The 15,578-nt window shown below is 47.7% G+C and overlaps 1 protein-coding gene across 1 annotated transcript in view; it reads right to left on the bottom strand.

Moving 5' to 3' along the window:
• Nucleotides 1–15,578, bottom strand: part of piezo1 (piezo type mechanosensitive ion channel component 1 (Er blood group)) — a 162,628-nt gene that overhangs the window by 35,409 nt on the left and 111,641 nt on the right. The window contains exons 25-30 of the mRNA XM_072391535.1: nucleotides 10,149–10,392; nucleotides 9,458–9,554; nucleotides 9,069–9,234; nucleotides 3,886–3,975; nucleotides 3,622–3,704; nucleotides 2,911–2,964 (exon numbers count right to left, since the gene is read on the bottom strand). Coding sequence (XP_072247636.1) covers nucleotides 2,911–2,964; nucleotides 3,622–3,704; nucleotides 3,886–3,975; nucleotides 9,069–9,234; nucleotides 9,458–9,554; nucleotides 10,149–10,392 — 734 coding nt within the window. The remainder of the gene's footprint in view (nucleotides 1–2,910; nucleotides 2,965–3,621; nucleotides 3,705–3,885; nucleotides 3,976–9,068; nucleotides 9,235–9,457; nucleotides 9,555–10,148; nucleotides 10,393–15,578) is intronic.

Here is a 15,578-nt window from a genome sequence, read left to right as displayed (position 1 = left end):
CGGGGGGGGGTGGAGTCTGTGGTTTGGGGATATAATTGGTTCTGGTGGGTTGATCGGGGTGACGCTGATGAAAGTCCCTAATGAGGTGGTGATCCAGTATGTCTCTGGCAGGGACCCAGGATCTCTCCTCTGGACCATATCCCTCCCAGTCCACCAGTTATTGGAGGTTATGAACGCGCATAGATCAGGGGAGTTTGAGTCTCACCGCTGCCAGGTTGATGATCTTGACCACCTCGAAGGGACCAATAAAGCGAGGGACCAGCTTCTTTGACTCCACCCTCAGGGGAAGGTCACGGGTGGAGAGCCAAACCTTTTGACCTAGCTGATATTCTGGAGCCTGGGAGCGGTGGCCGTTGGAGGCAGAGGCATAGCGACCAGCGGCTTTGAGGAGGGTCGCACAAGCTCGGATCCAGGTCCTGCGGCAGCGGCGGATGAAGGCCTGGACGGATGGACAGCAAGTCTCTCTCTCTGGTCAGGATGCTGTGGGAATATTCCACCCACAGGAGCTGTTCGGACCAAGACTAAGAGGATTGTGATGTCATGCAGCGGAGTGCCGTCTCCATCTCCTGATTCTTGAGAGACTGACGGTGGCCCCCAGGAGCGAGCAGAGTTCTCTCCAGAAAACAGAGGCGAACTGGGGACCCCGATCAGAAACCACATCCACTGGGATATCATGAGACGGACCACATGCTTCAGCAACAGTTTAGCAGTCCCCTTGGCTGAAAGGAGCTTGGGCAGGGGCACGAAGTGTGCCATTTTGCTAAATGGTGGTGTTGTCGCTGGACGGTGGTAGACCGGTAACAAAGTCCAGGGAGATGTGTGACCATGGACAATGAGGTACAGGTAGCGGGTGCAGCAGACCAGCAGGAGCTTGGAGCCTTGGTTTATGTTGGTTGCAGGTGGGGCAGGCGTTGACAAAGCTCCGAGTATCCTCAGCCAGAGTGGACCACCAGAAGCGATGCTGCACAACCTCCTTAGTCTGCTGGATCCCAGGGTGGCAGGTGAGTTTGGATCTGTGAGCCTACTGGAGGACCTTGTACCAGAGGTCAGATGGAATGTACAGGCGTTCTGGTGGACAAGAACTGGGTCCGGGCTGGTCCTGGAGGGCGGTTCTGACTCTCTCCTTAACCACCCAGGTAAGTGTGGTGATGAGACGTGAGGCTGGAAGAATGTATCGGGTTCACCAGCCTCCCTCTCCTCCTCCTGGAACTGTGAAGACAAGGCATCAGGCTTGATGTTGCAGGACCCCGGCCGATATGAGAGGGAGAAGTTGAATCTGGTCAGGAAGAGTGACCACCGGGCCTGGCAGGAGTTCAGTTAACCCTAACCCTCTTGGATGACTGGATGTACTCCAGGTTTTTGTGATCTGTCCACACCAGGAACGGCAGTTTGATCCCCTCTAACCAGTGTCGCCACTCCTCCAGAGCCAACTTCACTGCTAGTAACTCTCTATTACCAGTATCATAGTTTCTTTCGGCTGGGGTCAACCGCCTGGAGAAGAAGGTGCAGGGTTGTAGCTTCTGGTCGATGGCGGCCCTTTGAGACAGAATGGCCCCAACTCCCACATCGGAGGCATCCACTTCGATCACGAACTGTTGTTCTGTATCAGGCATTATGAGGATGGGGGCTGTCGTAAAATGTGTCTTTAGGGACTGGAAAGCCTCATTGGCGGCCGAAGACCACTGGAAGGGCATCTTGGAGGAGGTGAGGGCAGTGAGGCAGGAGGCAGCCACCATGCCACCCTCTGATGAACCTTCGGTAAAAGTTGGCAAAGCCCAGAAAACATTGAACATTGCTGCTTACGGGAGTCTGGCATGGGCCAGGAGGTGACAGACCTTAGCAGAGTCCATCTGGACAGTCCCCCTCCCTATGACGTACCCCAGGAAGGAGACGGACGGAACATGGAATTCACACTTCTCAGCCTTGACGAAAAGTGAATTCTCCAAGAGGCGTTGGAGAACTCTCTGGACCTGATGAATGCGTTTGTCCTTGGATCGGGAGAAGATCAGTATGTCATTGAGGCAGACGAAAACAAACTTGTTAAGTATGTCCCTGAGTACATCATTAACAAAGGCCTGGAAGACGGCAGGAGCATTGGTGAGGCCAAAAGGCATCACCAGGTACTCATAGTGGCCTGTGGGGGTGTTAAACGCCGCCTTCCATTCGTCTCCCTTTCGGATCCGGACCAGGTGGTAGGTGTTGCGTAGATCGAGTTTGGTGAATGCTGAGGCGATGAGGGAGAGTCTGGTGCAAGCATCCAGAACAATCTGGCAATGAGTAAGTGTGGAGCTGGGGCTTAAATACAGCCAGAGCAAAGCAGAGAGCACAGGTGACTGGAGTTGGCTTGATGAGAGGGGTGTGTCTGATTGGCTGACTGAAGCAGGCAGGTGCAGAGTGGTGAGGCAGAGATGAACTGTGACAAGTCTGGATTTCATGGCACTGTCCTTTGCCTTCCACCATGCTGTTTCCTTTATCTACCCACCTTCCTGCATTTAGATTCTCTGTTACTCATAAACATAACACCCATGTACATCTAGATCTGAATGACTTCATAGATAATCCACATTTGACAGTAATTCAGAGCTCAGACAATAGACTAGCTAAGATTAGGTGCGTGCTCTCCAATGGAGAGAGCTGTTCAAAAGCGATGTCTGTAATTCTATGACTATGTAATGGTTGTGTTCGATAAAGACATTTATTATTCTACAGTATATGTTTATGGGTAGCTTAAGTACTTTGATCTCATAGAGATTATTGGAGAGAATCAGATAATTCTAAAGACTTTAAACTTTTGTCTTATGACAACATATGGACATGATCTGAAAGTAATACATAGATGAGAAAGTAATACAGTATGTTTTTCAGTTGTTTGTCTTCATGTTAATTTATGGTAAAAACACACTGTCATACCTGTAGCATGGTTCCAGTTCCTCTTCCTCGGTTCATTCTCATCACTCTGAGTTTCTGAGGGAAAACAACATGAGCTTTAGATTGCAGGATGTGCAGCTCTTACAGTGGTGTAAATGCAAAATGAACTGTATTTATGGCACTTTTCTAGTCCAACTGACCAGTCAAAGTGCTTTTACAGTACAAGCTACATTCACACACACACACAGAAACACACAAACACACACACACTCTCATACAGCACATCTTAATCTGTACAGTGTTACAGGTTACACAGTGCTTTTCTCACACACATGCACACAATGATCAACGTGGTGTTCAGGACGTGGACACTTTGACATGTGGTCTGGGGAAAACAGAGGTCAAATCACCAACCTCCAACTGCTCTTCTTCCTGAGCAACAGACACACCTCGACTTTTACTCTTGAATAGTACCATTAGTGAAGATACAATTGTGTGTAATGCAAGACTAAAGATAATTGTGTCATCAAAAATGCAAAGATTTCTTATTTCTATGGAAACGTAAATCGATCAAATTAAATAAAATTGTCTATAAACTTATTTGATTAACGAACAAAAAAAATACAGATAAAAGAAAGAGGACAGAAGTAAGGAGGGAGTGTGCAAAAGTCAATGAAACAACTTTCCCTCTATAACGTGTAATGTTTGTGACTTAGACAATGTGTGAATGACTCCAAGAGGTTTATGTCCTACCATCACTCTGGCTTTCAGTGGAATTTCCACTTGTTTTCTGCCCATCTCTGTACTTCTGCTGCTTGGAGCGAATTCTCTCCATCCTGAGGGAAGAGAGCAGGAAGAAATGAAGACAGAAAAACTGAATTTCAGATCTCAGTCTGTACACTCCAAACAACTCATTAAGATTCTGTAGCTTAATTTATAGACCCTTTGAAAGATTTGGCAATGACTTTTCTTACTGCAGCTAATTTCAAGCGCTGTGCTCATCATGGAAAAACTTACGATCTTTTAAGCTGTGACAGGGATTTCCTCTCAGACTGTTGGTGGAATTCATTGTTCTTCATTATACTGGCTCTGAAGAGGTCGAACCCTCTGGAAGGAAAAAAACAGCTCAAATCAAATTTATCAGCAACTGTCTTCTGAAAGTAACTTCCATCTGCAAGTTCCACGGCAGCTTCATTTCAATACATGACTCGTGTCAAGGGTCTATGCATTTTCTGTCATCTTTTATCCACAGGAAGTTAACCTAATTTTTCATTTTCAATGTCCGTATATGGGGTACTGGACAGGAGGCAGGGTACTCCCTGGACAGGTTGCTGGTTCATCACAGCAGAAATAATGTGAGTAATATATACATGATAATTTTTTCAGCGGCAGCTCCTTCCTGGTTCATACTCAAACATACTAGGGTGCAGTTTCACACCTCAACTGTGGTCATATTAAAATGTGGAGGACAGGAGAGGAGGATAAAGAAACTAACATGACTGAAGATGTATCTACTGCGTTGTAAAGCCATGTCAAAAGAGTAAACACTACCTGCACCCAAGAAATTCTGCAAGAAAGACAGGGTGTTAGCACACACCTCAGTCCATGTTATTAAGCGTTATTAAGAACTTAGAGAGCTCCAAAGGGAGCAATACCACCCCCCTTTGCAGCTATGATACATGAAGTTATGGATTTTGTTACAGCAGAGGCTAAGTTGCAGTTAGTTTGTTAGCCCTGAAATGGGAAATGCTACATGTCAGTGCATTTGACAGTATTTTGTCCCCTCTGGATATCTATAGGACAGTTTCAAAGAAGAGAGAGAGAAAGGGATTCATATCAGTTAAATCTGTTTAAATAATGAATAACATAGGTGAGGGTTGGCACATAGATGGATCTTTATGTGGAAAGCTTTGGCATTCAGCTCAGGTCCAGAAACAGACTGGTGCAGTGACAGTCCCAGTCCATCTGTCCATCTCTGTCATGCCAGGTCTGTGTGTGTTCTTTGTTTCTGCTTTATTTTGGTAGTCACTTCCTGTCATAGTATTATTGACGACAGTTTTGCTTTTCTCTGTCGTCATCCTTATTGTTTTCACCTGTGCATCATTGTCTTCCCCTCTGTTTAGTGTATTTATACCCCAGCCTCTTGTTCGTTGTGTGCTCGTCTTGTCATTTGTCAGTCGTCCAAGCCTTTATACCAAGTCTAGTTTTGACATTTTTGACCCCTTTTTTACGACCATAAATTTTGCCGGCCGATTTTGTACCTTTGCCTTGTCTATTCTTGCCTGCCCGTGTATCAGACCTTTGCTTGACCGATGCTGATTTTGGAAAACTGTTCTGTCTGAGCCGTGCGTTTGAGTCCTCCAGTTCAGAATGTGATAATATCACCCCATCATATCATCACTTCTGAACGAGATTCTCCCCTGCTTATGCTAAGGACTCATTTTAGGGAGCACTCTACCTTGTCAGGCTGGCCTCAGATGTGGAGTGGCTGACTTTCATCTCAGCTGCTTCACACACAGCATCAAAACACTCCAGTGTGTGTCATGCCAGTGTGGTTCTTCTCAACACCAACAGAACCACCTCATCCACAAAGAGTAAAGATTAAACCTTTAACCTGTGTCGGATGATTGTCTCTCGTCAACGTTACACGTATGCCTGTTCTTTTGCTCAGCCAGAAATGAGTGTCCTGCCCAGCCTTCAACCGAACCAGCCAGCAGCCTGCCTCCGAGCCTCTCTTCATGAGCCCCTACACGGAATCATTGGGGCACGAGACCCACTCACCACACGAGCCCTGCACAGAATCACCTGGACACAAGACCCTCTCTCCTCGGATCACGCACCCAGACCCTGAATCATTTCCTCGCCTCCTGGTATCCTAACTCTCCCGTCCCTAAAAAATTCCTATTTTACTTCTAACCATCTGTCTCCTGTTCGCTTTTGGATCCAGTCCTCACCCGTCTTAACACCATGAATACCACAAAAAATATTGGTAATAAGAGTCCAGCACACACTATAAACGAGCTCAACTTTATGTTGAAGATGTGGACACAGCTCTGGATATACAGAGACTTAATAGACCAACAGCGGGTCCAGTACACCACACCCTCACAAGACAAACAGAAAACAGAATCCTTGGAGGAGCACAGTCATAAGCCTTCTTGAAGTCCACAAAACACATTTAGACGGGATGGTCAAACCCCTATGACCCCTTCTATAATTGAGCAAGGGTAAAAGTCTGGTCCACCATTCCATGACCCACACAAAAACCACATTGTTCCTCCTGAGCACAAGATTCAACTGCCAGTTGTTGCCTCCTTTCCAACACCTTGGATAAACTTTTCCCCCGTTGTCCACAAGCAGCACCGAGTACAAAAATGAAGGTGTGTGTTGAAGATCTCACACACAGCCTCCACCAGACATTCCCGGTTCATTCACTACTTGTTTAGGTTTACCAGTTCTGTTCAGCACTCCTCCCTGTCACTGGATCCCTACTACTGGATCCAAGTTCTGATGAGATCTAACAGCAGAGATCATGTTTCTCCAGTTTTAGCTTCTCTTCATTGGCTCCCTGTTAAATTCAGAATAGAATTTAAGGTTTTTCTCCTCACATATAAAGCTCTTAATGACCGAGCTCCATCATATCTTAAAGATCTCATAGTTGGATATTTCCCCAACAGAGCACTTTGCTCTGCAGGTTTACTTGTGGTTCCCAGAGTTTCTAAAAGTAGAATGGGAGGCAGAGCCTTCAGTTATCAGGCCCCTCTCTGTGGAATAAGCTGCCAGTAAATGTCCGGGAAGCAGACACCCTCTCTACCTTAGGCTTAAAACTTTCCTTTCTGATAAAGCTTATAGTTAGGGATGGCTCAGGTGACCCTGGAACATCCCATAGTTCTGCTGCTATAGGCTTAGACTGCTGGGGGAGCTCCCATGATGCACCTCTCCTCCCTCCATGTACATATGACATCATTGTTGTCATTAACTTGTGTTTCTCTCTCTCAGCAGGTATCTCTGGCCTGATGTTATGGTGTTTGTTGTCCCCTCTTTCCTGTCCTCTCAGCCCCCGGCTGGTCCAGGCAGATGGACCCTTCCTGGTTTTGGTTCTGATGGAGGTTTCTTCTTGTTAAAGGGAGTTTTTTTTCTCTCCACAGTCACCTCGTGCACGCTCAGGATGGGGGATTGGGTCAAAGAGAAGTTCTGATGCCACCAGGTGGCCTCTATTCACCCAAATGACCAAGACATTTAGCTGTACTTTCTGATGATGCAACTATAAAATCAGTCTTGTGTTTGAAGACAATATATGACACGCACAGAAGTCCAATAGCAAAACGGCACTTGGGTTCACATCAAGCAGGCTATTCCTCCCAAAAACACCTAACCAGGTCACTCTTTCATTGCCCACATGGATATTGAAGTCTGCCAGGAGAACCATAGAAGCACCAGTTGGCACCTCCTCCAACAAACCACCCAGGAACTCCAGAAAGGCTAGGTACTGCAAACCACAGCCAGAGCCTTTCTTTCAGCGACTCGCACCGGCAAAGATGAAAACCTTTCCCTCACTGGAGAGAACTCCAAATCTGAGGGGCTCAGCCCGGGGCTAGTACATACTTACACAGTTACATCCTTGCACTCTATATACACTATGCAGCACTACAATCACACACCAATGTTGAACATATCCGAGAAATGTGGGGTTCAGTACCTTGCCCAAAGTGGACATGTGACAGGTTGGGAATCAAACAGTTTTTTGCCAGCAATGGCCAGTCCAAGTGTGTCTATTGTCTAACAACAAACTCTACCACAAATCATGTAGAGAATATTCAAAAGATCTCCGCCAGCATTCACACACTAACTTGTGAAACACAACTTTTCATTTGGGGGAAGCTTGATTAGTTTTAGGACTTCTGGCAGAGGGGCTGTCATGCACGACTGAGTCACCACCAACTTTAAGTGGCAGTGGTTTAGGTTTAACTCATACACCTTGTTACAATGACTCCATCCATCCATTTTCTATACCCTCGCAGGGGGGCTGGAGCCCATCCCATCGGGCGAGAGGCGGGGTACACCCTGGATAGGTCGCCAGTCTATCACAGAGACAAACAACCACACGCTCACACTCACTCCTAAGGACAGTTTTAGAGTCACCAGTTAACCTAACATGCATGTTTTTGGACTGTGGAAGGAAGCCGGAGTACCCGGTGAGAACATGCAAACTCCACACAGAAAGGCCCCAGGTGGGGATCAAACCTGTCACCTTGCTGTTAGGCGATCGTGCTAACCACCCCACCACCGTGCAGCCTGTTACAATGAGTCTAACTTTAAAATGTTTTATATTACAATTAATGATGAGATTATGAGATTTTAAGCAGTGATTCACATTTTATTCAATGTCAGCGCTCTGTCAGCTTTCTGCTGCTTTCTGCATGGGCTGTTAGAAAAGTGCATGACTTAGGTCACTAAGGAAATCTACATCGTCTACACACCACACATGAACGACCATGTCCTCAACTATGCTAAATTATGCTGTCAAATAAAACGTCAGGACACTCAAAGTCTTGTATTGTAATTACATGAATAATGATATTTACATGTTAATCATGTCACCTGTCAGTGATATTTATGTTTTGGCCCTTTGGGACACCACATATTTTCTGTGTCTTCAAAAGAGGCAAGAACAGGGTGATACATCATTCAGTGTTGGTGGTTATGACTTTCCTGGAGGAAAGTCATAACCACCAATATATTCCCATTCATACATACAGTATAACAAATAACACATTATTTGGTCAAACTGACTCCTAGGTTACACCAGACCAACTCTATTAACAGAGAAATAAAGTCAGCTCAGAAAAGCTAGTGGTTGGACATTTCAAGAATACATTTTTAAAGACACTTCTACTCCAGCTCCCTCCCACCGTCCAAAAACAGCTTCTCCGGTTCATCAGAGACTCTAAATTGGAGTGAGTGTGTGTGTGGTTGTTTGTCTTGATTGTTTCTGTGTGGCCCTGTGATGGACTGGCGACCTGTCCAGAGTGTACCCTGCATCTCGCCCAACGACTGCTGGGATAGGCTCCAGCCTCCCCGCGACCCTCAGATGGAATAAGCGGGTATAGAAAATGGATGGATGGATGGACTTCTACTTATTCATTCTGTAGTTTTACCTTGTGTCAATAAAGTCTGTCATCTATACACTGTGTTTTTACCTTGACGCCTGTTTGGCAGAAGCCTGTAGTTCTGCTGTAACATGCAGGAAGTAGAAACTGAGGAAGACCCGCCTCTGCAGCAAAAGGCAAAAAAAACAGAAACTGTCCCAAATGATTCCTGCTTCCTCTACTGGGAGGGAACATGTGTTGCTGCTCACTGCATTTGCTGTAAGAAAAAAAAAGAAGAAAAAATAAATACTGCAAATCACATCTGTCAAAGTTTCTGTCTGGACAAACTGTAATCAAACAGCAAGTAAATGACATGTTTATTTCAAAGACAATATTCTGTATCATAACACTCAGAAACAGCAAAAGCCATTTACAGTAATAACCAAAACGCTGAGCAGAAAAAGGAGACTCAAGCTAAATTAGAACTAGCTAGTACTTACGATCATAGTATCCCTTAACTGTGCAAACCAAGCTGAAGAGCTGAATTACCCAACAGAATCCTTTCTGCATCTCAAAGACGAAAACACACGCCAGGATCTGTTACACACACACATATAAAGATACACAGTTTTCCAGAGCAGTTTTTTCCCTTTTGAACACATGAATGGAAATTCCACTATTCCATAGTCTTATAGAGGAAACAAAACATATTTGGTGTGCAAAGGGAAGATAAGATGCAGTGAATGTGGTCCTAACAGCCCACATTAGACCAGTGCATTACATGACTTAACTATGCATTATAGCACATGCCTATATCTCTTAGTAGTGGCTGAAGAAATTTCTCTTGTTTCAGTGCTTAATAGGAGACCTCTCAAATGCAATTAGCAGATTTAGTTGATTCTATCAATGTAGCAGAGTGGGTGTCAGTAAAGAGGGTTTGCAGTGTGTGCATCTTTACTGTGTTAGGGAAAAACAGAAGATTACTGAGAATGCTTTCACTTACATCTTATTTTGACATCTACACATAGAAATGACTGAGATTAGTCTAACTGGATTTTTAAGGAAGTGCACATTGGCTGCTAATTTGCTGACGTGGCTTTGCTGCACTACTTTGCCATAAGTCTGCATGTTCTCAAACAACATATTGAAATTTTAACCGTAACCCTAGCTAAAGAAGGGTTTCATACTCACAGATAAAACATTTTTAGATATAATAACAGCCACATTATAGATGATGAGACAGTCCCACAGGATGAGGCGGATCCTGGAACGTTTGACCAATAGTTTGGTTCCCAACAACAGAAAAAAGAAGGAAGCGAGAAGGTAGCCCAGTCCGAAGACAGAGATCCTGGTGGCCCCTGTGATGAAGACCACTGACAGCACAAACCAGAAGAAGTAACGGAACACCAAAACTTGAGCCATGTCCAGGTAACTCCTAGAGGAGGACAGGAAAAAAGCCACATTTATTGTTCAAACATACCACATTTGGACAACAAAGAATCTGAGGGAAAATGAGCAAGAGAGTGCAGGTCTAATCGTGTCCATCTTTTTTGTTTTTTAATCTGAATATAACAGAAGAAATACAAAGATTATATACACTGTGCAAATGGTTATAGAAGACAACTTAGACATACACATTCTAATATTTATTTATTCAGTGTCTTAAATTTCAGACCCTCTTCATACCTAAAATTCACCCGAGTCTCTAATGAAGCAGACAGCTGAGAGTTTACACCTGTTGTTAGGATGTGCCTTCATGTTCGGCTGGTAACCAGATTTCATTGAATCTCGCTTCTACTCTTTTAATGCAAATTAACGCATTACTCACCACATCTTACCACATATGTCCACACCCACACAGCTGAGTGGATTAGTGGAATTATAGACAAGTCAAATGCAGAAAATCCCACTAGCTGACTTAAAAATAAAAGTTCTTAAAACATATATTTGACAATGGAACCGAACCTTTATCAAACATCTGGTCATTGAAGTGTTAAAGACAAGCTATTTTTGTTTGTTTAAATGTACTTATTAAATTTGTCAAGGAGCCATTTTCTTTTCTTTTAGGTACTTCTATTTGCATGCAGGATGTATATTTGCTCATCTTTGTTAGATATATTATAACCATACCTATACTAACATTTATCTTTCTAAAGTTTAAATGTCTTCTATGAAATGTGGTTCCACAACATACTGATCAAGATATCTTCAGAGACAGAGAATGGATGAAATTACAATATTTTTTATTTACTATCTTATTTACTTATCTGGCGGCTTTGCTTTGCGGTAAGACGTATTGCATCACTTCCTGTTGCTTTGTGTGTGCACTGTGACAGTTCTCGCTCCTCTTGAACTACTAATAATCACCTTATTTCTCCCTATAATTTACACATCTTGCATAGTTAACTCTATCCCATACTTGTTATATTCTAACGCTCACTCTTACAGATCTTTAGTTTTTATTTTTCACTTTTTAGTGACATGTCAGGACTCGTCCCCCCACCCGAAGGCGGAGGGAGGCTACCCTCTCGTTCACTGGGGTAAACCCCAATGTACTGGCACACAGCCGGGGGGCAATAAGTATGCCCACACCTGCTCTGCGCCTCTCACCACGGGCAACTCCAGAGTGGAAGAGAGTCCAACCCCTCTCAAGAGGACTGGTTCCAGAGCCCAAGCCGTGCGTCGAGGTGAGTCCGACTATATCTAGCCGGAACCGCTCAGCCTCGCACACCAGCTCCGGCTCCTTCCCCAACAGAGAGGTGACATTCCACTTCCCAAGAGCTAGCTTCAGTAGCCGAGGATCAGACCGCCAAGGCCTCTGCCTTCGGCTGCTACCCAGCTCACATCGCACCCGACCCCCTTGGCCCCTCCCACGGGTGGTGAGCCCGTCGGAAGGGGGACCCACGTCATCATTTCGGGCTATGCCCGACCGAGCCCCATGGGCACAGGCCTGGCCACCAGGCGCCCGCTGCCGGGCCCCACCCCCGGGCCTGGCTCCGGGGGGAGGCCCCGGTGGCCCATATCCGGGCAAGGGATCACGAGGTCCAAATTTTTTGTTCATCATAAGGAGTCTTTTGAGCTGTTCTTTGTCTGGTCCCTCATCTAGGATCTGTTTGCCTTGGGTGACCCTACCAGGGGCTTAAAGCCCCGGGCAACATAGCTCCCAGACTCATTGGGGCACGCAAACTCCCCCACCACGATAAGGTGACAGCTCAGGGGGGAGTCAAACAGCAGTTCAGAGTACCCACCCTTTTTGGAGTCTCTGGGGGAGGCACTGGAGAATGCTCCTACCGGAGACTCCCTCGTTCTGCTGGGGGACTTCAATGCTCATGTGGGCAATGACAGTGAGACCTGGAGGGGTGTGATTGGGAGGAACGGCCCCCCCCGATCTGAACCAGAGTGGTGTTATGTTGTTGGACTTCTGTGCTGGTCATGGACTGTCCATAACGAACACCATGTTCAGACATAAGGGTGTCCATATGTGCACTTGGCACCAGGACACCCTTGGCCGCAGTTCGATGATCGACTTTGTGGTTGTATCATCGGACTTGCGGCCGTATGTCCTGGACACTCGGGTGAAGAGAGGGGCGGAGCTGTCAACTGATCACCACCTGGTGGTGAGTTGGCTCCGCTGGTGGGGGAGGATGCCGATCAGACCTGGTAGGCCCAAACGTATTGTGAGGGTCTGCTGGGAGCGTTTGTCAGAATCCCCCGTCAGAAGGAGCTTTAACTCCCACCTCCGGCAGAGCTTCAACCATATCCCGGGGGAGGTGGGGGACATTGAGTCCGAATGGGCCATGTTCCGTGACTCCATTGCCGAGGCAGCTGATCGGAGTTGTGGCCGTAAGGTGGTCGGTGCCTGTCGTGGCGGCAACCCTCGAACCTGCTGGTGGACACCAGTGGTGAGGGAGGCCTTCAAGCTGAAGAAGGAGTCCTATCGGGCCTTTTTGGCCAGTGGGACCCTGGAAGCAGCTGATAGGTACCGACAGGCCAGACGGGCCGCGGCTTCGGCGGTTGCTGAGGCAAAAACTCGGGCCTGGGAGGAGTTCGGTGAGACCATGGAGAACGATTTCCGGACGGCCTCGAAGAGATTCTGGTCCACCATCCGGCGTCTCAGGGGGGGGAAGCGGCTCACAGTCAACACTGTTTACAGTGGGGACGGGGCTTTGCTGACCTCAACTAGGGATGTTGTGAGTCGGTGGGGGGAGTACTTCGAGGAACTCCTCAATCCTACCAACACGTGCTCGGAAGAGGCAGAGTCGGAGAGCTCGGAGACGGGGCCTCCCATTTCTGGGGCTGAGGTTGCCGAGGTGGTCAAAAAGCTCCTCGGTGGCAAGGCCCCGGGGGTGGATGAGGTCCGTCCTGAGTTTCTCAAGGCTCTGGATGTTGTAGGGCTGTCTTGGCTGACACGCCTCTGCAGCATCGCGTGGACATCGGGGACAGTGCCTCTGGACTGGCAGATTGGGGTGGTGGTCCCCCTCTTTAAAAAGGGGGACCGGAGGGTGTGTTCCAACTATAGGGGTATCACACTCCTCAGCCTCCCTGGTAAGGTCTATTCGGGGGTATTGGAGAGGAGGATCCGTCGGATAATCGAGCCTCGGATTCAGGAGATGCAGTGTGGCTTTCGTCCTGGCCGTGAAACAGTGGACCAGCTCTATACCCTCGGCAGGATCCTGGAGGGTGCATGGGAGTTCGCCCAACCAGTCTACATGTGTTTTGTGGACTTGGAGAAAGCGTTCGACCGTGTCCCTCGTGGAGTCCTGTGGGGGGTGCTCCGGGAATATGGAGTGCCGGACCCCTTGATAGGGGCCGTTCGGTCTCTGTATGACCGGTGCCAGAGTTTGGTCCGCATTGCCGGCAGTAAGTCGGATACGTTTCCGGTGAGAGTTGGACTCCGTCAGGGCTGCCCTTTGTCACCGATTCTGTTCCTAACTTTTATGGACAGAATTTCTAGGCGCAGCCAGGGCGTTGAGGGTGTCCGATTTGGCGACCTCAGAATCGGGTCTCTGCTTTTTGCAGATGATGTGGTTCTGTTAGCGTCGTCAGGCCGTGACCTTCAGCTCTCACTGGAGCGATTCGCAGCCGAGTGTGAAGCGGCTGGGATGAGAATCAGCACCTCCAAATCCGAGACTATGGTTCTCAGCCGGAAAAGGGTGGAATGCTCTCTCCGGGTCGGGAATGAGATCCTTCCCCAAGTGGAGGAGTTCAAGTATCTCGGGGTCTTGTTCACGAGTGAGGGACGAATGGAGCGGGAGATTGACAGGCGGATCGGTGCGGCGTCTGCAGTGCTGCGGGCTCTGCACCGACCCGTCGTTGTGAAGAGGGAGCTGAGCAAGAAGGCGAAGCTCTCTACTTACTGGTCAATCTACGTTCCCATCCTCACCTATGGTCACGAGTTGTGGGTAGTGACCGAAAGAACAAGATCGCGAATACAAGCGGCCGAAATGGGTTTCCTCCGCAGGGTGTCTGGGCTCTCCCTTAGAGATAGGGTGAGAAGCTCAGTCATCCGGGAGGGGCTCGGAGTAGAACCGCTGCTCCTCCGCATTGAGAGAGGCCAGATGAGGTGGCTCGGGCATCTGGTTAGGATGCCCCCTGGGCGCCTCCCTGGGGAGGTGTTCCGGGCACGTCCTACTGGGAGGAGACCCCGGGGAAGACCCAGGACACGCTGGAGAGACTATGTCTCTCGGCTGGCCTGGGAACGCCTCGGGGTCCCCCCGGAAGAGCTGGAGGAAGTGGCCGGGGACAGAGACGTCTGGGTTTCTCTACTCAAGCTGCTGCCCCCGCGACCCGACCCCCGGATAAGCGGCAGATGATGGATGGATGGACTTTTTAGTGATGTGTCGGGTTCTCCAGCTTAGCATGTCTACCAGTTCTCTTCCTCTATCTCCTGCTTTCACCTGCTCTGTGTGTCAGATGTTTAGTTACTCCTCTGCCTCCTTTAGTGGTAATGGTACATGTAACAAATGTAGTCTTTCTGTAGTTTTGGAGGCAAGGTTATCTGAATTGGAAGCTCGGCTCTGCACCGTTGAAAACCACCCGATAGCGAGCCAGGCCCCTTTAGCCAGTGCAGAGCCACCGAGCCTAACTAGCTCTGTTAGTCGTCCCCGAGCAGATCCCGAGCAGCCGGGACCCTAGAGTGGCTGGGTGACTGTCAGGAAGAGGAGTCATAGTCCTAAAGTCAAGCCTGTGGTTCACCATCAACCTGTCCACGTTTCAAATAGATTTTCCCCACTCAGCGACACACCGGCTGAGGAGAAAACCCTGGTAATTGGCAGCTCTATAGTCAGAAACGTGGCATTAGCGACACCAGCGACCATAGTCAAATGCATTCCAGGGGCCAGAGCGGGCGACATAGAATCCTATTTAAAACTGCTGGCTAAGGATAAGTGTAAATACGGTAAAATAGTTATTCACGTCGGCCGTAATGACACCCGGTTACGCCAAACGGAGGTCACTAAAATTAATGTTGCATCGGTGTGTAATTTTGCCAAAACAATGTCGGACTCCGTAGTTTTCTCTGGACCCCTGCCAAATCTGACCAGTGATGACATGTTTAGCCGCATGTCCTCATTCAATCACTGGTTGTCTAGATGGTGTCCAGCAAACAACGTGGGCTACATA

Source organism: Leuresthes tenuis, unplaced genomic scaffold (genome assembly GCF_036924035.1).
Source record: "Leuresthes tenuis unplaced genomic scaffold, fLeuTen1.0.hap1 SCAF_8, whole genome shotgun sequence".
Lineage (NCBI taxonomy): Eukaryota > Metazoa > Chordata > Actinopteri > Atheriniformes > Atherinopsidae > Leuresthes > Leuresthes tenuis.
The sequence above is the reverse complement of the archived record's forward strand: the minus strand, read 5'-3'. Positions and strand labels throughout refer to the sequence as shown.